This window comes from Echeneis naucrates, chromosome 8 (assembly GCF_900963305.1).
Source record: "Echeneis naucrates chromosome 8, fEcheNa1.1, whole genome shotgun sequence".
NCBI lineage: Eukaryota > Metazoa > Chordata > Actinopteri > Carangiformes > Echeneidae > Echeneis > Echeneis naucrates.
The window spans coordinates 3,438,560-3,464,909 of NC_042518.1; the positions used below are offsets into that span (position 1 = coordinate 3,438,560).

General features: G+C 46.0%; 2 protein-coding genes across 9 annotated transcripts; one reads left to right on the plus strand and one right to left on the minus strand.

The window, feature by feature from the left end:
• Window positions 1-1,542: 1,542 nt before the first annotated feature.
• Window positions 1,543-7,885, plus strand: tmem98 (transmembrane protein 98). Its single transcript, XM_029508971.1, has 7 exons — window positions 1,543-1,608; window positions 3,441-3,676; window positions 4,782-4,913; window positions 5,015-5,048; window positions 5,278-5,393; window positions 5,478-5,537; window positions 5,822-7,885. The coding sequence occupies exons 2-7, from the start codon at window positions 3,546-3,548 to the stop codon at window positions 6,021-6,023; spliced, it is 675 nt and encodes a 224-aa protein (XP_029364831.1). The 5' UTR covers window positions 1,543-1,608; window positions 3,441-3,545; the 3' UTR covers window positions 6,024-7,885.
• Window positions 7,633-25,867, minus strand: svilc (supervillin c). Of its 8 annotated transcripts, none has more exons than XM_029508965.1 (34): window positions 25,804-25,867; window positions 23,318-23,752; window positions 22,633-22,788; window positions 22,343-22,519; window positions 21,848-21,879; window positions 20,500-20,561; window positions 19,526-19,671; window positions 18,973-19,201; window positions 18,290-18,843; window positions 18,107-18,194; window positions 17,155-17,196; window positions 16,965-17,027; window positions 16,040-16,117; window positions 15,868-15,955; window positions 15,723-15,773; window positions 15,607-15,639; window positions 15,315-15,498; window positions 14,172-14,338; window positions 13,973-14,089; window positions 13,753-13,889; window positions 13,383-13,530; window positions 13,147-13,292; window positions 12,888-13,063; window positions 12,166-12,310; window positions 11,421-11,739; window positions 11,192-11,343; window positions 10,366-10,468; window positions 10,076-10,283; window positions 9,872-10,005; window positions 9,643-9,798; window positions 9,111-9,254; window positions 8,927-9,039; window positions 8,262-8,417; window positions 7,633-8,062 (listed from the first exon to the last, which is right to left on the minus strand). In XM_029508965.1, the coding sequence occupies exons 2-34, from the start codon at window positions 23,587-23,589 to the stop codon at window positions 7,973-7,975; spliced, it is 4,866 nt and encodes a 1,621-aa protein (XP_029364825.1). In that variant the 5' UTR covers window positions 23,590-23,752; window positions 25,804-25,867; the 3' UTR covers window positions 7,633-7,972. The 8 variants fall into 8 exon arrangements, with proteins under 8 accessions (XP_029364825.1, XP_029364823.1, XP_029364824.1 ...); XM_029508963.1 differs by having other exon boundaries at window positions 22,343-22,522; XM_029508964.1 differs by lacking the exon at window positions 25,804-25,867 and adding an exon at window positions 25,158-25,179 and having other exon boundaries at window positions 22,343-22,522.
• Between the last annotated feature and the right edge of the window lie 483 nt (window positions 25,868-26,350).

The following is a 26,350-nucleotide window of genomic DNA, read 5'->3' on the forward strand; positions in this document are numbered from 1 at the left end:
GAGAGGAGAGATAAGAGCCCACCGCGAGGCGAGGTGGATGAAAAGGTGAGCATTCGTGTGAGCTGCAAAGCACCAAAGCCAGGAATTATTTATCACGGTGGTCCAGATTCTTTGTTGGTATCGCAGAGAAATCTGTTCTCCCTCCACCTGATGTCATAGTGCACACACGGAGCAGCATGGCGGTTGGCGCCGTTGCCCAACAACAAGAAGGCCTGGGGCCGTTCTGTGGGCAGTTTGAATGTTCTCCCCCGTCCAAAGACATCATGCTGCGGTTCAAAGGTGACTCTAAATAGTCTGTAGGGCTGAGTGTGAGTGGTTGTTGGTCTCTGTCTGTCTCTGTGTGTTGGCAGTGTGAGCTGGGATTGGCTCCAGCACCCCCCCCCCCCCCCCCTCGACCCAGACAACAGATAAGTGGTGGAAGATGAATGGATGAATGTGTGCACGCCTTTTAACTAAACTGGGGATCCATGAGCCGCGTGCCGGCACCAGAATGCACCACAGACACGCCTAATGATGAGGCGGTGACTGACAGGAGCGCTCAAACATTAACCAGGTTCTGCAGACCGCTGCTTTCATGCTGGATTAAGAATTCAGCTGAAGAGGCGATAATTATCTCTGCTGGTGGTGTGGATCTGCTCCAGCAACGTGAACCGCACGGAGAAAAAGTGGATGCTGGGCAAAAAAAAAAAAAGAAGACAGTTAATTGACCAAATGAGGACGGTGGAGTGTGTTTTCGTATTTATGCCTCTCTAATGTCTGAAAAGAGATTTTTCTCAGCAATGACATTTTAACACGTCAACCGGGGAACAAACCAACAAAAGCAAAACATTTCTTTAAAGGAATACGTCACCTTTTAGAGACTCATCTCTAAAATATCAAACTACCTCATTAACTTCATTACTGGCTGAGCTCCAGTTTACGGAAAGACAGAACAATTGAACAATTAATGAATTCATTTTTGTCAATTATTCTGTTGGAGTGGTTTTGGAGTCTTAACCTCTTCTGCTCATTTTGTGTCGTTGTGTTTAAAAAAAAACGACATCAACGAGACGGAAATTGAGCAATATGAGGTTCAGTTGTTCTGGTTGTTTTCGAATATTTTGTTGATCTTTGTTGTTGTTGTTGTTGTTGCTGTTGTCACTCTCTGGTCGTTTGTGTCCTTTTGTTATCGTATTGTGTCTCTGAAAGTTCATTTGTGTGTGTTTTAGCTGAGTTTTTACTGACAATAAAGTCCACAGACCAAAATAAAACGTGTGTTTCGGGTGTTGTGTTGAACTGGGCTGACACACAACAGGTGTGTTAGTCGATTAGCATTAGCAGCCAAAGCTAACAGGTTTGCTCGTCTTACCTGTGTGTTGTGCAAACGGAGGACCGCATTTCACGCACGTCCTGCCAAAAAAAAAAAAAAAAAAACCCTCCGTGTCCGTCATGCGCGCAGGTGAAGCGGCGGGGGCGCGCGCCGTCACCGTCACAACAGGAGCTGCCTCTGAGCGCGTTCACGTCGCGTCCGCTTCGGGGATGTCGGTGCCGTCTCCGCGCTCCCGACAGATGAGAGGAGAGGTGTTCAGTTTCTGCGCAGGAATTCAGCCAAAAGGACAAAATGTGGAGGTGAGTGGCTGGAAAACAAGGAAGAAATGTTTTTTGGCTGGAAGGCAACTTTGTTTAGTTTTGGTGGGAATTCATATTTTTACCTTTAAAACAACTTTTAAACAGATTTCTCCCTCCAGGTTTTTTTTTTTTTTTTTGTGATGTGCGCTTCAATAGGACTTTCAGACAAGTCCAATATTCTCTCCTTTTTTTTATGTTTATTTACTTTTATTATTCTGATGGTATTGCCTCTGTATTGTATTTCCTCGCATTGAGCTTTTGGATGTTTATAGTTTGATTTACAATATTTTCTGTCTACTTCCTGTCGGCTGCAGCAGTGTGTGTAGTGTTTGATCTGGTTTCAACACACACACACACATACACACAGTTTTGCTTACAGGGACAAATACAGTTGTATTGACTGGATGTAAATGCCAAGTTCAGACTCCATCAAACAAACAGAAGGGGCTTATTGTAGTCAGACTTTTTTTTTCCTCTGAAGTGTGTTGTGCTTTATCCTTTTTGAGAAATAACTGTGCACATTGTGTTATTTACAGTGTTGGTCCATGAAGTGATACCAAAGTGGAGATACTCCGTTATAAGTAAAAGTCCTGCACTCAGTCATGCTTTAGTAAAAGTACGGACTCATTACCAGCACAACTTTACGGGAAATGGGGACCCCTGTTATAGGAGCAACTTGTTTATCTTTCGAAGAAAAATTTCCCCCAAAAATTGAACTGACTTTGAGGAACATTTGGCTTTTACTTGTAATCATCATAGCAGACACACTGAAAGCTGTGGGGAATCTTTTGAGTGATGAAAAGTGAGCAGTCCCTCGAACACTTCACATCACACCTTTCCATGTGTTGGCTTTTTACTGTGGGTTTTGACACTTTAAGAAACCACCAGCCTGGCAAAAGAAAAGGAGTCAGAAATGCTCTCAGGCAGCAGAAAGACAGGAGAAATCCCTGAGTGATACGGCGAGTGTAACACAAATTAATCTGATTAAAGAATTACAGCATTCCGTAGCTGAACCTCCCATAATCATCCAGGCAAAAATGCAGGTTTACGATGTTGTAATGGGGAAAGTTTACCTTCCTTTTGGTCATTTATGCTTGGAATAGTGTATAAAACAGTGCTCCTGCTTTAAAACATGTCAGGTCTAATAAAAAATCTATTAAACTCCAGACAGAGCTGCCTTGGCATCCAACATCGTCCTTAAGGAGAGTTAACACACATCCATGCAAGTCATCAGGTGGGGCAGGACCTGTTAATGAGTGACTAGACTGGGCAGAGCGCAGGTCCACTTTAAACTCAGAGAGAAAGAAAAATGAGGGAATTATCACCAGAGTTAAAATGCGTATGAGCCAAAAATACTGAAGCCGGGACTGGAAACACTGAACTGTAACAGGTCGAAGTTCATGAGAGCTTTACTGCAGAATTTTGTTCTTCGTCGAGTTGAGACAGTTTTCCAACCTGTTGGCTTTGTGACTGCTTGTTAAAGTTTAATGGAACTAATAAGAAAGAATTCTGATGCAGGAATTTAACAAAAAGGTCCTTCATTTTGTTTTCATTATAAAGTGCAAACAAGAGCAAGTACAGTGTTATGTGTACTCAGATAAAGATCAGTTGTGTGTGTGTGTGTGTGTGTGCGCAATGTAGGTGTGCCGACACAACACTGCTGATTGTGTTCTCCTCTCTCCGGGGCTAGAGGTGTATTATGCTTCAACAAAAAAATGAACCTCTGAGACTTTTCTTGCACAATTACGCTCAAGTGCTGTGAAAATGCTGCACTTTTGTGGGTCGATGTCACCCAATCAGACTGAAGCCACCAATTATTCCCTCTTGAACAGATGAGCACCCCTCCATAATCGAGCCGGACAATCAGCCGACCCTGATTGGACTCTCCTCCAGGCGACGAGTTGCTGCCTGCAGCCGGTGCGGGAGCTGGAGTTGCCATGGAGACGGTGGTGATCGTGGCCATCGGGGTGTTGGCCACCATTTTCCTGGCCTCCTTCGTTGCCCTGGTGGTGGTGTGCAGACACCGGTACTGCCACCCTCACCATCTACTGCACCACTTCGACTCCAAGTCAGTAAAATCAATAACAAAGTCCGTACCTGTATTAAGAGACGAGCTGTTTCTGCCTGGAACGTTTGTCTTTGTCTCAAAACTTTTAGGAAGTTTAATGAAGCCTTTTCTTTGCCGTAGCCCTTTCGGCACAGCACTAGCTTCCGATTGAAACAAAGACGTGTCATTAGGGAAAAAAAAGCTGTTAAGAAAAGGCCTTCTATAGAGTGAAGGAGAAAGAGCAGCTGCCTTCACTGCAGCATTGGCAATTGCATCACTCCATGACGGTGGATCGACAGCCCGTAAAATGGTTTTTGCATACTGCGAGAAAGGCAGGGAGAAGTAAAGCAGTAAAGAGGTTAATGATAAGAGACCTCTGGGTGGTGGAAATGAAGTCATGACACACATTAAACCCAAACAGAAAATCGGTGTGATAGCCTGTTGCACTGCAAGCTAATGCAAATAATTTGTCAGGAGGCCTGACAGTTTCAGTTTCATCCGGGAAACCATCAGACACGTTTCTAATGGTGGAAACGGCTACAAAAGAACAAAACAAACCAAAAAAAAATCCAGGTTAGGAGGGGTTTTTTGTTTTGACTCAGTCTGGACCGCTTACAGATGGAAAGCAGAGTCAGACTTTGACAGCAGCAGCAGCTACGTGTATGCTGCTGCTCCTTATGGGAGCATTAGTGATCTTCATCTGTACCTGCTGGAGTCTGTCATTGTTACGCTGCATCCTCCACCTGTGGCTGACGTGTCCTTGGTGGCTTCAGGCATCGAGACATCATATGGGGGGAGGTACAACAGTGCTTCTGTTTCTTGTGATGTTACTAAGACTGTCTTAAGGGAAAAACCTCCTGAGTTACAGTGGAACATCCTCAGCCACACTTTTCCCACATTTGTCCAGCATTATCTTAGGCGGGCATGAAAGAGGATGATTGGCTTCTGATGGGCTGTGCGTTTTTGTCGTTATGTTTCTTGGCTACTAGTCAAAGTAAGAGCGTCACAGACTTCTGATTCAACGTAATATTTGTGTTCGAGAATTCTGAAATGTTACATACATAATTAAACTGCCGACCATCTTAGATATAATCTGTAGTAGCTGACTCCCAGTTATGATGTGAAGACCCACAGTTGATCTGATCGGAGCCATGGAGACTCAGAGTGAACCATCAGAGCTGGAGCTGGACGATGTGGTCATCACCAACCCTCACATCGAGGCTATCCTGGAGAACGAGGACTGGATCGAAGACGCCTCGTATGTCCACGCAGGAGCATTTTGACACGTGGCATAAGACATTTAAGTTGTTTCTTCTGCCACAAATCCCAGCTAATTCTCTGCTAAATTTTCTCCAACAGTGGTCTGGTCTCTCACTGCATCTCCATCCTGAAGGTGACAGCATCAACAAGACTGCCACTAGTCTGCAGATCATTTTCTAAATGAATCAATTCATTGGAAAAGCAGTAAACGCTGAAAAATATCCACCATGATATCGTAGAGTACAATTGACATCAGTGTCTATTCTAAATGCTAAAATATAAGACCAGAAAAAAAAAATTAACCTCTGAACTTTCCTTTCTTTTGATTATTTCGCTGTGAAACACTGAAATCTCACACACAGATCTGTCACACTTTGACTGAGAAGCTGGTTGCCATGACAATGGGCTCAGGGGCAAAGGTCAAAGCGCCGGCCAGCCTGAGCGACATTATCACGGTGGCGAAACGCATCAGCCCGAGGTAACAAGCAATTTGCGACAGCTTTGTATTTACACCACAGTACTGACTCAGCCCTGCTCACGTCCTCGCTGTCTCGCCCAACAGGGTGGATGACGTGGTCAGATCCATGTACCCCCCTCTGGATCCAATCCTGCTGGACGCCAGGTAATCTCAGCCATTATCTACCTCTCTCTCTTTTTGGCCTGACTGTGACAGCGTAATGCAAACAGCTACTGATTGATTAGGCATCCGGGGGAGCAGGAGAGGAGACCAGCAGACTTGATTTATCTGTAATGTGATAATATTTGAGATAAACAGACTGGAATACAAATGCTCAAGTGTCACAGCGAATTGATGCTACCAGGAAAATGTCATAACCCAAAAGTTGGAACGCTCCAGCTGGTTAACTCAAACCTATTTGTCCAATCCTTCCTCTCCTTCCTCCTCAGGGCCACTGCTCTGCTCCTTTCAGTGAGTCACCTGGTGCTGGTCACCCGCAACGCCTGTCACATGTCCGGCAGTATGGACTGGATTGACCAGTCGCTGCATGCGGCCGAAGATCACATGGTGGTTTTGCGTGAGGCGGCTCTGGCCTCTGAACCGGAACGAAGCATCCCTGGAGCTGACGCACAGAGAGAGCAGGCCATTTAAGAGCAACCTTGGATACTGAGACGGGCAAACGGCGGCAGAAGGCCATGAAAATGAGTCATTTGTATCCTTGAGCTGCATCCCTTTTCTAAATGACGTCCACATTTGATAGTTAACAGGCACATACTGTATTCTGCCACAATAAAAGCCCCCCCTTCATCCAGACTGCAGGAATAGGGACTTAAACGGACAACAAACAACGGAGCAACCCATCTCTGCTCCTAATTTTAAAAGAAATTGACTATGGAGAATAATTCTTTTCATCATATTTGCAAAAAGCAGCAACGGAGATTTCCTCATCTTCATTCTGGCTACAAAATAATTGCTGCAAAGTAGATGTTGCACATTCACATAAAGATGTTTTTAACCCGAAAGCAGAAGATTTTGGAGCTTGTCTGTTAAAGATGTAAGCCGCCTGTCAGTGAAAGGCCTTTGGAAAATTCTTCTCAAGTGCGCCAACACCCAGGGGTGGGCCTAAATCCAATCTCTCCAGCACTGCACAGTCACATGGAGGCTTAGTCAGCTAATCCATTCTGAGGGAAATAACACCCAGTTAGGCCGAGAGCTCCAACTCAGAGGACCAGTGGAGGACTAGCCGGACTTATTTACGATCTGTGGGGTCAGCGTGACTTGTGGATGTTCCAAAACCTCCCTCAGATACTCCTAAGTGTTCTTGTACGGCTGAGCAGACAGACAGCAGCAGTTTTTAGACATCAGCACAGTTACAGGTTTTTCCTGTTTCGTCCCCGTTTCTGTATTGTATTAGCATTAATGGAAGCCGTAGACAGCTGAGAAGCTGGTATATCTTCCTCTTGGAGGCTATTAGCCATGCTAGCAGCTTTAAGAGTCCGTCCAGCACTGATCCTGAATAGCTCAACATCTGCAGGATTGATCAGCACAGGTGTTCATGGTTCCCTGCGGATCTACTAGTGCCACCTGCAACTCGGATTGTCGTGAAAAAGCTCTTAAATGCAGATAAAATTAGAGAGATACTAGTGTAAATCTGGCACATGCAATAGTCTGTCCCTAATTCAGGCTCCAAAACTGATAATTTGCAATCAAATGTATCTGCTGTTTTCTTTATCTGGGGAAGATGAGCAGACTCAGAGAAGCTATTTAAATTCTTTTGCTGGCAGAAATGTGGATTTTTCACGCTGTAGTGACAAACAATCAACCCTTGCGTTATGAGGCTGTTTTGAACAGTGAGCTGATTGAGGTGCAGCTGAATTAGCGTGTTTCGTGCCAGGGGGATGTTACAGGAGCACTGGGGATAGTGAATCCCCGAGGAGCCCTAATAAGGCATTACCCAGAGCCATGTTGAGCACACAGACTCCGGCTGCAATGCACAGACAAATGAGCCATCAGCACACGGTATGACACATGACTGTTAAATACACATCGTAGATTAGTCAAAAGCGCCTGCTTTTAAGACTCTGCTGACAATCGTTGCGTATGGAAGAAAAGCAGCAGCGCCGTTAATCGAACACGCAGAGATGTTTCGATCATGGAGGAAACACTTAAAAAGCTGTTAGTCTTTTTCTTTGTTTGTTTTTCTTGTTTACATTGTTTATTAGCATTGATCTTTTTTAAGCACTCCTTTGTTTCCTTGTCCTTTTCCCACAGTTTGTTACTAATGTCCTTTTACTCCCACACACCTTTTTTCTTTTTATCTTTCATTGATTGGTACAGATAAAATAAAGTTTCATAGGAAAATGTTTTGTTTTTGCTCTGGGACCATAGCTACAGAAAAATCCATCTCCGATTAAAAAGTCCACACACCATACTATTCTGACATAAATAAAAGTGAATTTCTTTTTTCTTATTACGTTGTGAGTAGTCCTTTGTGCAACAACGTGGGAGGATTGTCCCGGGTCATCTTCCCTTCTCTGTGGAGGAAGTCCCTGAAGTCCCTGTTACAGGAGCGTCAGTCAGCCTCCATGTGGTCTCGCTGTCTAGCAAAACAAGCCCTTGCTCTTCTTCAGATCAATTTGCTTCCAACTTGGGAGGGAGGCGTATTCATCTCTCTTCATTTCCAAAACAGTCTGGAACATAATTGCAGTTATTTATTAATATTAATGGAGCTAATCCATTGAGAAATGGAATATAAATGCAAAGTTTCGACTAAGCTTCCTCTCAGGATTTATCATTGTGGTGTTATAATCTGTTTTCATTTTCCAAATCTGGTGAACGCTGCAGCCTGCTGGTTGAACGACATCACTGCATGTGGGTGCGTCAGGTTACCTGGAAGTCCTGGTCACTGAGGTAGACCTCCAGCTGCTGGGGGTCCACCCCTTCAGGTAAGGGGCTCCGCAGCAGCTCCTCCAGAGGGTACTGGCTCTTCAAGAGCTGGGCCAGGGCGTCCTGCACCAAGGTCAGCTTTGCCCTCCCTGTGTCGCCCTGACACAGACCAGCAGCCATCAAACACACCCACACCATCAAAGACAGCGCTAATAAGTAGGCAACATAAGTCAGAAGAGACTGTAGTTTTACACAGTGCTTAAACCGTCAGTCAGGGGTCAGATACTTATTTCATTCTGTTGCTTCTCAAAACTTTGAAATTCAACTTTAAAGTCCCAAAATCCCTTCAAACTGATTTCAGTCAGTCAGTCAGTCAGTCAGAATCTGTGCTTTTCAGTAAAAAAAGAAAAAAGGTTTAGATCTCTCACTGCTTCCCCTGAAAACTGTCCATCAATTTATCAGAGAAAAGTTGAAAAGTCCTCCCACACAGACAAGCTGATTCATGTTTAATGAGGCAGACTGAATCTAAACTAATGGAATCCTTTCAGGGCTAATACAGCGTAAAGTCCAAGGAGCTGATTTACCAATGCAGCAACAGGATCTTTACGCCAGAGAAATGCACAATATCTGGCGACAAGGCCAATCATACGCTTGCACGTTTCCTGTACCTGTGTGTGGGGTCCCAGGCTCCAATCCCAGTGGGGGAAGACGTTAGTGAAGGTGAGAGGCTCAGCCCCCTCTAAAACCAGGTAAGCCTGAGGCGGCCGTCTAGGGTTCATCTCTGCAGAGCCAAAAAGAGCATTTTTAGCTCCTGAACGAACACTTCCACCTGTCCGCCGGACCCCCACCTACCTTTGCAGTAATGCAGCGCCGTCTGCATGGCGCACCTCCTCTCGTTGTGCCAGCGGCTCCAGGCCGAAGCTGAACTCTCCGTCTGCTCAGGCTGACCCCTCTGCCACAGGTAGACCTCCAGACGGTTGTCAAGCAGGAACAAGGCTGAGGACGGATGAAATATTCAGCAATGAGTGGAACTACATTAGTTAACCATTTGATTACGTTGAACTTGTGGGATGTTGGCAACAAGGAAAAGGGAAAACTTCGAACATCGATGAGCTTAAAAGGAGTTCATTTTTCACTTCAGTGTGTCGTCGGGGTTGAATCCAGGGTGGACGATGAGACTTTGAGCTCATAACTTTCTAAAAATAATTCTCACATTGTCATCATTAAAAAATTTTGTATTTCTCAAGAAAATGGAGGATTTACAGGTTGAAAGTTGTGGCTAAGTTTTCTGTCTGCAGGGGCGTCTCCTAAATTAATTGGCCCCAATTTTCTTTTCTTTTTTTTTTTTACTGCATCCACACAAAGACATTGCGTGCGCTCTCACCTGGTTGTGGTACAGAATACAGGCTCTCCTGAACGAAAGGCATTGCCATCACCAGCCCTGGCAGCCGGCACGGACTCTGCAGCTCTTCGCCCTCGAAGCTCCCGGAGGCGGCGCTCAGATGGAAGAGACGAGGTGTGAAGTTATACTTTCCTGGATCTGACAGGAAACAGGCGTCAGTGTCATTTAATTTTCTGAGTGCTGGATGAAGAGAAACTGTTGTTTTTTTTACCATGTAGCATGCAGTCATAGGTCTTCCTGTCCATCTGGCCCAGCGCTGTCCAGAAGTCTGCAGGCTCTGAACCTTCTTCCACCACCTGCACCTTCACAGAACTGCTTTTGCTGAGCCCCAGCTCGGGCGGGCACCTAAAGCACAGAAGTTAAGTGTGACCAGATTCCACAAACTTTTAAAATCTGCCCGTTATATGTAACCTACATTTGAGAGAGACTCTCCACTGCCCTCTTGCCGACCTCTCTGGTGCTGTTTTGGGCTTTACAACCAGTCCAGAGATACAGCAGCTCCCTCTGGCTGTTCAGCAGGACAACAGAGCCCCTGGAGCGCAGACCTGCACAGCAGCAGTCCACCTCGAACAGAGATCCCTCCTCTGGGAGTTCCCCCCGCACACAGAACAGACGCCACTCTGCTGCAGAAGGTGGTCACAAGCATGAGAGAGTAAAACAAGAAGTGGGGAAACCTGACTTCTGAACAATATGCATTTACTGTACCTGCATTAGCAGAGCCCTCCTCCCGCCTGCCCTTATGAATGACCAGGCCTCCCTGGAAAAGCTGCAGGAAACAAGGAGGCTCCTTCCCCTGAGGCACAACCACCTTAAGAGACAAAGCAACAAACACAGGCTGTGATGACGACTGCAGCAGCTTCCAAAAGCCAACATCAGAGCATTTATTCAAATAAATCTATTAACCCTAAGCAACATTTTACAGATTTTTACAGGAATTAATAACCAGCTCTATTAAAGCTTGTTACGCTGTTTTACTAACTATAATAATCTGCGATGGATGTGAGGCGGAAGGCGTCGACAGCAACAAACTACATGGAATTAATCAAAGACTATACACGACAAACACCCCCTCACTTACTGCAACACCATCTTTGTTGTGAATCACCTTTGTTGATTGCACCGTCATTGTTTAGCTGCCTCATCGAAGAACTTTCATTTGTTATAAGAAGACGCTACCTTGATATTTTTATGATGTTATTTATCAAGATAATTATAGCAGTGTTATTGTGTTTGCAGTGGCTGCAGGTCTGTGAGAGAGACCAAGCGTTATTTCAGTTTATTCCCAAAATGAAAGTGTCTTGTCTTCACAGCCTTGTCTTCACTGATAATACACTGGATGTGGATGGCTAAAGTGTCCTGTTCTCTTGTATGAACTAATATATATATATTATTGTGTGTGTGTGTGTGCAGAAGTCTACTTTCTACCAACTTCAGTCATCACTTCAATGAAGTGGGAGTAAAAAAAAATCCCAAAAATTGGATTTGCTGTTACAGGTGTTTGTTGATTATTTGTTTTAAAAGATACATTTACCTGTGATTCTTCAAGGTTTTTCATCCCGATGGACAGGAAAGCAGCGGTGTCACGTCCACTGACGTTGGAGTGACGGCCACGCCACAGGAAGAAGGCGGCGTTTTCTTTTTGTCCTGGCTCCCTGCCGCAGCCATCCCAACTGTTAGCCTTATCTGTGGCAGAGAGTAAAGAAAAGTCTCAGAACAAGAAGAGAAATTACAGAATAAACTACAGCATGAGCGTCGCTCACCAACAGCAGTGATGCTGTACGTCCAGCGGATGACGTAGGAGTCTCCCTCGTGAAGCTGTCCGTTGCTCGCCACGGGGATTTCACTGTCATCAAACTCCTGGACGTGCCAGGTGTCGACTGCTATCGTTTTCAGCTCCGCCCGACGTCCCTCCTCCAGCGTGATGACGCCGTGGCCTCTCTGGATATCCACCCCACCCAGCACGCTGTGGACCAAACCGTCTCCTTCCTGTGACTGACCCGACGCCAGAGCTTTGGCATCGCAGGGGTTCAGGAGGTCTGAGGTTGGGGAGACGGGCTGAGGGGTCTGGACTTGGACGGACTGTGGAGAAAACAGAGAAAGAGTCACATTAAGAGTAAATGGAAGACTTCTTTCTCTCATGTCTTGTTGATGCCAATTCAAACGATTTACTACCTTTCCCAGAACGGGATGGATCTCCAATTCAATGACTGGAAAAGGTGTAATTTAGTGCAGACTGTTTAAAAGAAATTGAAGGTTTCGGGGAAACTGCCTTTTTGGCAGCTGATATTAGATTGTAGAAGTGACTTCCTTGTCTGTCGCTGTGTGGAAAAGCAGTCCTGTGCTTTTAAATACTGAATGTGAATAAATTTTCTCCTGCAGATGCTCCTGTCTCTGCAGGCTGGATTTTATCCCTGAATCTGTGATACAGTCCTTCAGACATTATATAATCTTCCATGTTTGAGTAAAGCTAATAGCTTGAAAGCAGATTTAAAGTGTGAGACAAACCTGAGTGTCCTTGTTAAGTAAAGCAGCCTCCTCTTTGTCTCCACTTACGCCTGTCCAGTCCTTAAACTTCTCCCAGAACAGAGCCGTCTCGCTGTTCTCCGAGAGGACGGCGAACAAAGCCCAGCTGGGACGACCCTCTCCCTTCCTGCGAGGGAGACAGACAGAAAGGTGAATGAGCAAAGTTTTCTTCTTTTCCGAGGAAATGGCCCCTGGCCTCGAGCTGCTTTTCATGGTTTGTTTCCTGCAGCCGGCTCCCAAGATCTAATGGAAAGAGTCTTCTGCAGCAAATGAGCTGTCACAGACGGCCGTGAAGTTAGGCTGTGAAGTGAACAGTAGGAACGCAGCAAACTTCAAAACACAAACAGCTGTCTTTCACCAGCTGCAATTCATTGTGTGTAATGGGCTGACAAAGGCATGCTGGGATTTTACAGCATGTCATGTGGACACGCTGCAGCGCGCTGGCGTTTCTCCACAGTCAGCGCAGAATCACAAGCCATTTGTTTTGGAGTTACTGCATGCACGACGGACCCGTAGCGGACTTTTGGGGTTTTCACAGTATGCACGGTGAACACGATGTCATATCCTCCACAATTAATGTGGTGAGTACTTACAGTCATTCTCTACCATTTCTGGTAGCTACTGTTTTTTTTTTTCCCCCCCTCTCGTTGTGAAGTACAGACTAAAAGCTTTTACTCATTTTGTTGCCTGCAGTGTGAACTTACAGCTGAATGCCGGGGTTACACTGCGTGGGATCCAGTGGGTTGACTCGACAGTTGCTGTAGTCATAAGCGCCGACCCACACCTGGTGAGTCAGCTGCAGAGCGATGTTCTTCCTGCTGCAGGAAACATCCCGTCCCTGCCACAGGTACACCTCACTGCCGAAATCAAACACCAGGGCCTGGACACACAGACGCAAATACACGATTTATGAGTTCTGCAGCACAATCCGACGATAGGAAAACAACACAACCCGCCTCACACCTCAGCGGAGCCCAGCAGGGAGACGGTGGGGATGGAGGCCCAGGCTTGTTCGTGAGGCACCAGCCTGTTCTCCACCAGCCTGTACACACAGTTGGACTCCACCACGCCGCGCTCGTAGAACTCATCCTCCTCTGGTGCACCAGCTCCTGCAGGCAGAGATCGCAGAACCGGACTGTACCTGTCTTCTGTTGTCGTCCACTGTTGTTCTGTGTTAACAACACATTTGGACCGCTCACCTCTGTACTGCGCTCGTCCTCCTAGAAGGCTCCAGAAGTCTGAGGCCACTGCGTGGTCGGAGTTCTGCCCCTCCTCCAGGTGGACGACCTGGGAGGCCTGACAGCCGAGGTCTCTCTGGCTCTGGATCAACGAAGCCAGCTCTGAAGCCTGAAAAAAAAATAAATAAATAAATAAATAAAAATCAACAACTCAACTTTTTAACAACACTGCCTAAAGCACCGTACAACCAGCTAGTGGCAGAATAATGAGACTGTGGCATTAAACGTGACTTTTCACAGCAGAGATTAATGCAGAATACATTTTCCCAAACTGTATTAAACGGCACCAATTACACCTTGTCACTCTGTCATGTTATCCAAAGAAACACACCTTGGATTTTTCTTGTTCGTTGGCAAACGCTCCGCTCCAAACGATGCAGTGCTCCGGAGAGACCAGAAGGAAGCAGTCGCCGCTGTTGAGCGACCGCACCGAGGGCTCGACCAGACGCACCTGGACATGCCGCCTACCTGTCACCACAGGCGGTGGTTAATATAAACACCTTAAGACGAGGAGAGCATCACACTGACGCGCCATCCAAGTCGTCTCTGACCTTTGATGTGAATGAGCATCAGGCTGCTGAAGGGGGGGTGGGACTTGGCGCCGGCCGCATCTGAGGAAAGACTGAGGCCGTCTGGTCTGACAGGGTGGGAATCAGAGTTTTTCGACTCTGCAGACAGAAGCAAACTGTAAGTGGAAGAGTTGTGGGGTGAAAAGGAGAAGGGTATGAAAAGAAGCGGACGGAGACTCACTCTTCTCTGCTTGGATCTGATCCTCAGCAGCGGCGTTGACTCCCTCTCCCATGAAGTCCTGCCTGATGTCCTCTCGAGCAGCCAGAGCCCTCAGAGGGTTTCTGGAGCCCTGAGTCCGACGAGATGGCCGCACTGAGCGCCTGTGCTGTGCCACTGCTGAAGTCAGTCTACGCAAACACACAAATACAATAGATAAGAGCTCACATTGACAACATATTGTTACCACCATTTATTTTTGTGAAATAACAAGTAATACTGATTAGGTGCATCCAAAATCCTCCCCGTGTGTTGAACTATGCTCAAATTTGGTCTTTCTCATCCTTTCACAAGTTACTCTGTTTTTTGTCACCAGGAGTCACCAGCAGAGGGCAACACAACGGCAACAGATAAAGACACACAATGTTTCCAAGGAATGAAAGATTCACCATGACAAGTTGGTGAAAAGACTAAAGCAGCCAAACATGAGAATGCTGACCTGTTTCATTTTTGTGTTCGCATAGATCACATCTTGGCTAATGAATGTTTGAACACTAACAATACAGAAAATAAGCTCATTCAATATGTAAACAGGTTTTCAGAAAACTGAAAAATATTAATATTACACCAATCAAAACTAATAATTGATCCGTCTTTAGGATATATGGAGTTTATCTACATATGAATATCACATAAACCCCCATAAGATCTAAAAAGGGGATTCTTTGTGTATTTTTGGACGATATAAAATAAGACAATGCTGTCTATTTCCAGACTAACGTGTCAGCTCCCACAATAACCCTAAAAGGACTGAAGGGACAAGCTCCAGAAGGGACACAACTGCAGTCCTCATTTTATAACCAAATGAGAATCTGACGTACTTTTAAAATATAGAGATACCAAAAAATCTACTAAAAATCTAAAATTTGGAGAGTTTTTTTTAATCATACCTGTTTGTCAGTTCTGTCTTCCCAAAAAAAGACATGAAAACAAAAAGTAACAGTTGTTCACCATCATTTAACCAGTTTTGATCCTGTACACCATAAAATATAAACTATATGACACGTTAAAAAGCAGATTGTCTTGCACACATCAGTGTATTTCAGAAGTTTACAGCAGAGATGCTAAAAGCACTAATCTTACAGTTTGTAGTAAAACCAGGCTCACATGGGTGTGTTGGTCTGGCAGAGGACGTCCAGGTCCTGCTCGCTCTCTGCGGCAGTGACGTCTCCACAGGGTGGGGCGTCGCAGGCGGAGGGAGGCGGCCGGTCACTGCGGAAACCTCCATCAAACGTGCTGGACTCATCTCCAGGCGTTTCCTGCTTCACCTCAGGTGGAGAGCTCTGCGGAGCTGGTGGGGGGGGGGGGGGGGGGGGGACGGAAATGACGACGCTTAAGTTTAAATGAATTACATTAACAAACCTTTACCATGATGGGCTGCAGGCCAGTTATACTTCACCTTCAAACTCCATTGCAGGCTGCCGGGAGGTCTCTGTTAAAGCAAGAGAGTAAGCTGGTTATAGAGACAAACAGGAAACTAGTGCTGAGCCTGAGGTGAGATACTGCTGCTCTAACCTTTGGATGCACATATTGGAGCTGCAGTGATGGTCTCATTGGTGTCGGCCTCTGGAGATCCAGGCGGTAAACAAAAAAAAAGGGCTGGAGTTAGAAAAAAAGTATCTGACAAGGCAGAAATAAGGAGCAGAGGGATCATCCTCACCTCTCCTGGCCACATGTTCACTTTCCGGCTCTTCATCCAATTCCTCGGCTCTGTCCGTCTGAAACGCTCCATCTTCAGCTCCCTTTCCCTACACCGCCGGGGAAACGCATCCGGTAAGATACACGCCAGCTCTGATGTTGATATGAACATCCAAATATTGTAAAATTAAAACCTTCTGTCTCCATTGAGGCTGCGGAGGACTGTTGGTGGTCGGAGAGGAGACTTCTTGTGCCTCAAAGGACAGATTTGTCTGAGGATGAAGTGGAAACAGGTGAGCTCTTTAGGAGAAATGCTAAAGACAAATAAATCGGATCCATCTGGGAACAAAAGACGGACGAACACTTAATCTGCCCTCAAAAAACTCAAGATTTATTCAGGCATCCCCTGAACCCTGCTCTGCCCAGTTAATATACTATCTAATATATACTAACTATATAAATATAGTTGGTGATGTCATTGTATAAATGCATCATTGTGACTTCCTGTTGTTCTGTATGATTCATGTCGAATCAATCAGCTCGAAAACTCAGATTTTGTTGCCATTGTTGTCTTTTCATCGATTTAGCAGCCTTTAGATTTAGAGCCTTCTGGCTGGCGCTGGAACATTTATAGAAATGTTGATAAATGTGTTCGGTCCTAAATGTCAACTGAAAAAAATCTTGCTTTCATGTTCATGCAAATAGAGCAGCAGAGACTTAAGTTTGAGGTGCATTTTTCAATTTGAGCAACAGAAAATAACGAGAAACCAGTGAACACAGATGTATACTTTACATATACATTAAAAAATCAAATCCAGGAGATGGGGTTTCAGCGTGTGTTATAGTTTTTGCTATTTTCAAAAAAAAAAAAAAAAAAGGCATGGCAGAAGATATAAGGTTTTGTAGGAGAACGAAGACAACCAGAGCAAAGAGTTAACAGAGGCAGCTGTGAAACAAGAGCTGCGATGTCTCACTTCAGAGTCGACTCGTTAGCGCGACAGAAACTCTCACAGCTAAGGTGTAAAAAAAAACAAAAAAAAAACATCCTGAATCACTGCATCCAAAACACAGCACACCAAAAGGCAGAGGTGAATGTGCCATGCACCGGCTCACAGTTACCTGATTGAAACACATGATATATTGGGGCGTACTGCTAGAATAGACAGAGGCAAAGACGGGCTCCTGGGAGAGAGGAGGAATTAGGAGAGAGAGCAGCTAAAGCCTTTAAGAAATTAGTCTTAAAATGGATGTCTTCATGATGGAGATATGGACGGATCAGTGCAATGCAGTGCTTTATTTACAGACTCACCCAGCACTGAGGGGCGACACTGAGAGCGACCTCTGGCTCTTCCTGCAGAGGAAAGTATGAAGGACATGGAAGGACATCATGATAAACAGAAGGAAGGTAATTATAAGTTGTTAGAAATGAACAGGATACACATACACACACACACACACTGCCACCATGATGCAGCTGAGATGAAAAGGTCATAAAAGGGTCAACTTTTAACCACCCCAGTCATCAGTGTGTTTACATTCCACATCATATGTAAACAATAGCGATCCTGGATACGGCGATTCCCCGGTAACTCAAGTCTGATCTGCAGATATTAACACATAGCAGCAGATGCAGAGCGTCGCTGCTGGGAGCTGCCGCGGCGTATCTGGTTTCACTGGCATGACAAATACCCAAATCTGACCACAGGACAGAGTGAACCCGCTCACCTCCAACCACAGGAGGAGGGTTGAATCGTGGACTCAAAACATTTTAATGTCAGCTGTGTGTCCAGTGGGATCTAATCAAGTCCAAGTCTGAACGAATCATTTACAAGGATGGGATGGACAACCTGAAAAGATAAAGGAGCTTTTGTATAATTTAATGCCAAGTCACATGTCTTTTCAGAGAAAACCTCCCCCGTACACCCCTTGACCTTTCCTCTGTCACCAGAATGGCCTAAAAAGCCTAAAAATAATGAGCCCAAAGTAAAAAAAGCCTCACCCATTTCATGGATTTTGGACTTTGGATTACACTCATGACCCTGGACTCTAGTGAAAGTCAACTTTAAAACCAAATAAACGGAATGAAGAGCCAAAGTCACAGAATCAGAATCTGTAACGTCCCTTCGCTGTCAAACCTCTCTCTCTTACTGCTGACAGTCTAAAAGCCACCGGCTCCAGACCGGACTCTGAGAGGATTAGAGACTTCCTTTCACTGACTCTGCTGCCGTCATCAGCATCCATACTGAAGACGTGTGTTTTACCTGACTGGTTGTCTCCTGCGCTTCACAGGAGCCGTCCAACGGCGTGACCTGAACGTGTCCAGAGTCTTTGGCCACCTCATCTTGTTGCCTTTAGACAGATCGCACACATAATTGTTCTGTGTTTTCTCCACGTTATCAACGTCAGGGCATTTTCATACATACTTCAAAATGCCTGTTACTTACAGGACTCGTCCGGTGGAGTTTGGGCTTTGCTCCACAGAGGACGCCGTATGCTGCTGTGGCCTGTCCTCCTGAGGAGCTTCTGGCTCTGAAGAGTCTCTGACTGGAGTACAGGCGATGGTTTCCCTCCTGTTTCGAGCTCTCTGCCTCCAGGGAGCGCCGGCCACCGAAGCTCCCTCCACGCCTGTAGCCCCCCGTCTGTGTCTCCGTGGTGGTGCTATAATTTCTTGCCTATCTGTTCCCTCCGCCCTCCCCCGTATCACAGCCTCTCCACAACCTCCCCCGTTCTGTTCATGGCTGTGCGGCGCCTCCGTTTGGCCGCCCTCCGCCCTGCTCTGCTCTGCGACACCGGAGCGGCTTTTCTTCAGGATTCCTCTCAGGCCGGGCTCAGAGTCGCGGCTCTGCGGGCCCTGCTGGCCTGGACTGGGCTCGGTGTCCGATCTCGGCAGAGAAAGACGAACCTCACTGGGCTTCAGGTTGACAGACGAGGCCTGCTGTCTGTCGGACAGATGAGGGGACAAACAGAAGGCGGGAAGCTGGACGGGGCCGCTCTGGAGCTGAGCAGAGAAAAGAAGATATTTAGAGAGTTAAGTTATCTGATTTTCTTGAATTTCTTATCACACCTTCTGCCTCATGTCTCATGTATGAAAACCAGTAAAATAAATGGATTTTAACTTGATACTGACCAAGGTGACCTCCTCCACAGTGATGGGCTGTGTGCGGTACCGAGCCCCCTTCTGCCTGCGCCTCTCGGGGGGCCCGTCAGGTTGTCCGTCCTCCTGTTTTCCTGGCAGGGACAGTTTGTTGAAGAGGGCCAGTTTCTCGCTCATGCTCAGTCTGCAGCTCTCGTCGCCATCTTCCTCCAACTCCGCCTGTCCACTCTGGGACTCCTCTGGGGGGGTCGGTGTGGTTGTGCTGCAAAAAAAACAAAAATGGTGACAAGGTATAAATAAAATCAACATTTCAACAGCAAAATGATGAACGTCTATATTTCAACATAATTTATAAAATGCAGTTCTTTGGAAGGAGAAAATGACTTCATGTATATTCATCTGAAAACTTGCACATATGTGTCCGCTGTGTGTTTGTAGATTAATTTGTTTTCCTTTGAAACTCTAACTTATTGGTGTGTGTCAAAGCACTTTGACTTGGTTTTTCAATATTATCAAAGTTAGAGTCAGAGTATATACAGTATGTGTTCACATATTCCCACCACTGATGCTGGACTATCTGGCCCACCTGATAGCCACCATTTCCTCACAGGTGATTGGCTGAGTGAGGAAGCGATGGTCGTTGCCACGGCGTGCCCTGCGTTCGTGGCAGACGCTGCCTGCCCGAGGCTTCAGGAAGGCCGAGGCCTCGGGGGCTGCAGACTTTTCCAGCTCCTGCAGAGGAATCACAGACGGACATCAGTATCAACATGTGACCACACGTTTTGTGTTCACGTTCAGGACCAACGGCAGCCTCAGCTGATGCACTCCGCCTGCTAAATTAGTAATAAGAGAGACCACAAAAATGGCAGTGAAACCCCCCCCAGTTCTATTTGTATGGACAGAGGGACGGGGTGGGGGAGAGGGCAGGTCAGATAGCTGGTAAATAAAGCAGCCCGCCGTGATGTGGAGTGCCATGGCTACATGGATTGAATGCCAGCCCAGCAGGCCGCAGTGTAACCAGAGCTGCGGCGGCTTCGGTTACCTCCACAGAGCAGCGGCCTAATTATAACACAGCTGCTGTGGTTGTTAATGGCAATACAGCGTCTTGCACATTTTCACCTGGTGCCTCAACACTAAAACTGTGCAGGAGCTGAAACAGAAGAACGGAGATTTTAACTGCGGACAAATGTTCCGCTCAGTGCACAATAACTTCAGTTCTTTTCATAAGACTGTCCGTACTCCCTCAGTGGGAGCAGGTTGTGTTGGCTTCGTATCCAGCACGGGACACCACACGGGGGACACTTATTTGTGGATAAAATTGAGGTTTCAGTGACAGTTTTGGTTCCTGATAACAGCTCGGTTTCCTTCACTGAATCTGCTGGGGCTGTAAATGTCAGCCTCTCCGTCACATCAGATGGAGACGCAGCCAGCAGCCATGACAGAGAATCATTTTTAGCAGCAGGTGTTAAGACAGAAGGCGCTCAACAGAGAATTAAAAAAAAAAAAAAAAGCGGGTCATGAATAGGGATCGTGTTTCAGTGCAGACCAACACAGACTCACTTTAAACAAAGACATCTTGGCTGCCACGCTCATTTTGGCTCTGTCGTCTGTTTTCACATCAGCTGCGAGACAAAAGGACACAAATCATCACGTCAGAGATTTAAAATGAAATTAACATAAATGAACATTTTTTTTTTTTGGGTCTTCATTTACGCGTGGAGAGTTGAAGGATTTGTCAGGACCACAACATTTCTGTTGCTGACGATGCATAACAATGTCGTTTTTGTCTTTTAGAAAAAACAGCAACTCCTGCGTGTAGTCATGCTGCAATTTATCAGTTATCTTTCTGCTCATCGTGCAGCCTCACCTGTAGAGTACTTTGAGATTGTGCACCATTATACAAAGCAACAGTTCGAGAACTTTTCTTTTGAGAAAAGTTAGATATGTATATGTTTTGATTTGGTGTGTTTCTTTAACTTCCTTAATTTTCGATATTACTTTATTGAGATGTTTACTCGGTGGGTGTTTTGGATGGTTCACCCCACCTGTTGTTGTTGCTGTTGACACAAGTGTGATGTCCAGATCAGAGAGCCAACTGGGAAACATTTGTCTGTGTGAATAAATGTTGTGTCTCAGAGTCACGACGTTTTCATGACCCCGGATTGAGAGCTGCTGGATTAAACTGTATGTAAAGCAGCACACAGCATCAGCAGTCTAATACAGATATATACAAACACAGTCAGTCAAAGGAGCAGTTTAACCTTTGACTGGCAGCATTTTTATTTATGTGTTTTATAGTTTTTATTATAAGGGAAATAGCTTTTTCCACCACAGTAATTCTGAAGATTTACTGCTTCTGTCCATTTCTTTTCTCTTTCCTCTCTCTCCCCCTAATTTTGCAGTTAAAACACCATAAAGGCAACTTGTAACGGCCTAATTGTCCTTGAAATTCTCCGTAAGTCAATCTTTGTCAAGACTTTCGATCTTTTTATGGCGGGGGAAAAGTGGCACTGATTCAGCCGTGCCCACGTGCTTGTGGAAGGCGTAAATCTGTCACCAGCATATATTAAACACTGAGAAACTAAAAATACAACCTGATTTATCTCGTGTTATCATATGAGTTTAATGGGGGGTTACTGTTGTTGGATACACACGTAAGTAGTTTTATACCCAACATGTGAAATGATGTTTATTGAATGAGCTTCTCTTTCTGACATCGTCTTCACTGCGTTTACATCATTGTCTTTTCTGTCGTGATGAGATGAGGCAGTTTTGTGTTGTCGCGACCTTGTCCCTCTCAAAGGTCACCAAACCAATGAACCAGCACAGCAGACGGCGCTTCAATTGGTTGGTCTCTAAACACAATAGCAATGTGTATGATCCAAGCCAGGTGGGAAATCTGCTTTACCTTTGCAGTTCTCGTCTTCCTCCACGTCCAGCCTAGAGGAGGGAAAAAAAAAAGAAAATGAGGTGAGAGCATGATGTCACCAGGTGAAATACGAACATGGAGGCGATGTGGATTTTAATCCTCAGCTCCTGCTCTCCCTCGCTCTCTTTCAGATCTGCCGTTGAGCTCACAATAAATGTCTTTGTGCTTCAGCGTTGCAGCTCAAACAATCGAGACACTGTGCCATGTTTGCATGCGCTGTAAAGACACACTGTGGAGGTCATGATGGAAGACAAACACATGCAAAACACACCGCCCGAGGGGTTTTTATGCAAAAGTGCTGCAGACACGTGAATCAAGATAAGAGTTAGACTGGACACTAGTAAGGCAGAAGGGATGGTGCTGTGATGATGCAAGTGGATTAGAGGTTTCAATGCAGTCAAAAAAAGTTCACTGCAAACAGCATTTTCTTCAAACCAGGTGCCTCATCGGGAGCCCACAGCAAACAGCCCCTACCCGCCGCTCTCTTCCATCTCATTGGCTGTGATCGGCTGGGTCCTGAAGCGTTCACTGGTCTTACGACCTCCACCTGACCCGCCAGTGAGGTAGCGGCGAGTGCGTCGCCGGCCCCCCTCGGAGCCCGGCTTCACAGCCAGGTCCAGAGAGGACGTGGCCCGCCCAGGATCTGGGCAGCTGCTATCCACACACAGACAGACCAGGACACGGAAGAGGACGTTGAGTTGAAGACAAATGTCGCCACAGGCTGATGGTGACAGTCTGGCTCACACACATGCAGATGACCCTACACTTTCTCGGGCTGCGCTCCACTCCCCGTCTGCTGCAGGAGGGCACTCCTCAACTGGCCTACCGACACCCGAGTGTGGAGCTGCGGGGAATCAGGTCCACCAGGGACGGGGTGCCCCTCCCCACCCAGCATGCTGGCAGAGTCCTGGTAACCCTGCCTGGAGGGGGCGGGAGCGATGGGAAGGGAAGGGAAGGGAAGGGAAGGCGGTGAGGATGCAGGAGAGGGTACGCTCTCAGCAAAAAAAAAACAAAACAAAATCCTTTCTATCAAATATTAGCACCAAAAAATATATCTACCTCAAAAGATGAAAGGTGCAACACTTTTCTTCTGAGAGTAAACACATGGCTGTCTAAAAGCCAGCTCCCAAAAAGCACCCACACTACAAGTCTTGATGGGAAAAGTGTCCAGCTGGGGGAGAACCAACTCTCAGAACCAAAGGTAAGAATCAGGCTGGGTTTGAAACTCCCTGTGGTGAAGTTTTGTTGTCAAGCTTAAAGCAGTTTGCTCCTTTCGACATCCACGCTCAGGATCAACACACCTTCGCTCTCCTACAGCTGCTCCCAAATGTTACTTGATCGTCAGCAAAATAAACTGATAATCCTTATCATCTACGGTAGAAAGTTAAAAACAGTATTTTCCTGTTCACCCATTCGGGGGCAGCATCACTCATCACCCGCCGGACTCACCTTCCCAGGTAGCTGGACTCTCCGGGAGTGTCCGCTTCTAATCCATTTGTGACCCCTCGCGTCCTGCCGTTCACTCTTTCGCTCAGGCCTTCAGAGTTCATCGCCCCTCTGTGGGCTTGGCTCGCCGGGTCGTGCACCTCTCTCCCGTCCCTCCTCACCCACTTGGAAGGCAGCTCCTCCGTGTTGCCGTAACGTTCGGCCAGTTCCCTCCTCCTCTCGGCCTTGTAACGAGCGATCCGCTCCGATCTGGGCTCCAGGACCGGGTTCTCCATGGCATCAATGTCCCTTAGAAGGATGTAGGAATGGAAAGCAGATGGGCCTTTCTTTCTTTCCAGTAAAATTCAGATTCCATGAGAACTACAGACTGCTTTCTTTGCTGTCCACCGATCAGAGGTTGTGAGCCACTCTGCACATCAGCGGGTGAGACGGGTTTTTCTGAAAGATGAAAAAGAAAAAGGTGACCATTTGTCACTGAACAAACTGATCACCTCTGCCCTTCAGTTGTCGACATGCCTTCCTGGAAACACCCACGACATCACCAATGAGCTTCAATGCCTTTAGAATAGATAAACTAATTTTTCTAAAAGTGCATCTTTCATTTAAGTCTCTCTCTTCTCTCTTGCTGGAGTCCATGTAAGATGACCTGTACCAGCCTGCAGCGCCATGCAGGAATCTCCCCTTGCACTGAAACTCAACACCGGGTCCAGCTCCTTCAATCCACTGAGTCTGCAGGCTCACTGGACTTTTCCACAGCCCCGAAGGAAACTTTAGCTGGACGAGTCACTGTCACTCTCTTTCAGATATTATCGCACGTCAATACAGAGCTTGTTAGCTGACAGAAACAGAGGAGAAATGGTTTGAAATTTGTTTATACCCAAGTTTTATGAACTGTTGGAGTTATGACATGCTCCCAGGCAACACTAACACACACATGGATGAGCCAGAAGAAAGAAAGTCCCTGTCGGCTACATGGTTGCCTGGAAATGAATAAACACCACATATAAATAGCACTGATGTGACAAACTTTGCATTTGAAGGCAGCAGCTAACCATCAGTTGTCAAAAGGCTTGAGGTGAGCTCAGGAAATGTGTACAAACATAAATGTTGCATTCACACATGTGTCTGGGTGCTTTCCAAAACTGCAGATGTCAGCATTCCTGCAGCAGGAAGCACAATGGAGCCAGAACAAAGAGACCTGAGCCGTGGACTTAGTGCGCCAGATAGATCTGCTGCAGGCCTGAATGGTTGTGTAAAAGACGCAACTTCTGTGTTTATTCAGAAAGTGAGAAAATACAATATAGAGCATGACTGTGATATTCATCACTGACTCCACGTCAGATCTGGCTCGTCTGTCACAAACAAAATTATCTGCATGTACAGTCATACTGAACAAACCAAGGGGCACGTTTGCAGACACTGTCAGCAGAAACGTGTGAACCCTTCAGGGCCGGGCCACAGAGAGCTTTAATGAGCTCAACAGTAAGATGTTCTGATCCCTCTATGGGAAAACAAGCTCTCTACCCTGTTTTGCATGTCAGTATTGGCACTTCATGAAAACGTGGACGTGTGTTTGGACACACAAAGCAGGGCAGGACGACTCACCTCCCTGTCTGAGCGCTGCTAAAGCATCACCCAGTTGATGTGTTTGCATTACGGCCACGCTTGTGTGAAGAGCAAAAGTCATGTGATGAGCCGGAGGTGGGGACGCCACCGAGGCCACCGAGGCTCCTAATCCAACAACACTAGCTGACTGTGACTGAGTTAAAACCTGAGGATGAACACACACGCCAGCTGAGCTCATATGAAACTTCAACAATAGCGTAATATTCAAGTTACTGACCTGAGAGTGTGAGTTAGACTCTTCATCACAGGTGCCACCATGTTGATGTTACATAAGAAGAAGACCTCAGAGTCCAGTAGCAACGCAGTAAACCAGATTAAAAGGCTGGCTAAGAATAAGCTTCTGACCAATTACACCTGTCCTGACTGACTGACTGACTGAGAGCCACAATCCAAGGACAACTTCCCAGAGTCCCTTTCTGCAAACTCACAAACATCAGGTGGCACTGATGCATCCTGGTTGGAGATGAGTTTACATGCAGATGTGTTGAGATGATCAACACTGATATGAGAAATTCCAGTCAAAACTAAAGCTGTGGCTGGAGGACAGAAGAGTTTGGTCTGATGGCAGCTTTTACACTCCAATATACTGAGAATCCAAACCAGCAAAAAAAAAAAAAAAAAAAAAAAACAAGAACATTTGATTCGTTTCTCACACATCAACAACAAGCTGCATCTTTCAGGTGAAGTCACTGAATTTAAAGTTTAAAAGACAAAGATATCAACACAACACCGACATGAACTCTTCACTGACAAACGGACAAAAATGTTCACACTTTCTTCAAATTTTTAACTTCATCACAGTTTAAAATTTAAAAACACCAATAAATAAAATAAAAGCGGAGCCAAGTCCCGCGTGTACTTACGTGCAGCGCGCGCCGCCCTCCCTGCGCGCGGCGGTCGCTCCGAATGTGGCACGCTGGCAGCTGCGGACTCTTCTCCGTATTAAGGGTGGGGGGGTATAAATAGACAGACAGAGAGACACCACCCCCCCAGGAACACGCTGCTGGTCTCCCCAACGTTTCAAAAAGGATCATTTTATTATTATTATTATTATTATTTTAGGTTTGATACATCATGTTAGAATGATGGCAGGTAGGTTTTATAATTCTTATCTGAGGGATTAAGAAGAAGTTTTCAGTTGATTTGTAGCCAATCAGGAAAAGTAACTTCAAACTACAAACTAATACTTCTCTCATCAGTGTGTCTAAATAATAAACTTACTTTGCTATTCCACGCTATCGTGTTTATTTTTGGGTTGGAGTGATCATTTAAGTATATATGGGCTACCTGTAATGAAGAAGTCTTAATTAGATCTTCATTAAGAAGTCCATCTCCTGAATCCCCTCCTTATCCGGTGAGTGAAATAGTGAAATGTTTCAACATCACCTCCATCTGTTCATATTGTGAAAT

What these genes read in the sequence shown, in the direction of transcription:
- tmem98 (XM_029508971.1), top strand. Translation starts at nt 3,546, where the DNA reads ATGGAGACGGTGGTGATCGTGGCCATCGGGGTGTTGGCCACCATTTTC. An exon ending in ACTGCATCTCCATCCTGAAG is followed by an intron (nt 5,049 to 5,277) that starts GTGACAGCATCA and finishes TCTCACACACAG; the next exon opens with ATCTGTCACACTTTGACTGA. An exon ending in GCGAAACGCATCAGCCCGAG is followed by an intron (nt 5,394 to 5,477) that starts GTAACAAGCAAT and finishes CTCGCCCAACAG; the next exon opens with GGTGGATGACGTGGTCAGAT.
- svilc (XM_029508963.1), bottom strand. Translation starts at nt 23,589, where the DNA reads ATGGAGAACCCGGTCCTGGAGCCCAGATCGGAGCGGATCGCTCGTTAC. An exon ending in GATGCTCATTCACATCAAAG is followed by an intron (nt 13,890 to 13,972) that starts GTCAGAGACGAC and finishes CTGTGGTGACAG; the next exon opens with GTAGGCGGCATGTCCAGGTG. An exon ending in GGCGCTGCATTACTGCAAAG is followed by an intron (nt 9,040 to 9,110) that starts GTAGGTGGGGGT and finishes TTGGCTCTGCAG; the next exon opens with AGATGAACCCTAGACGGCCG.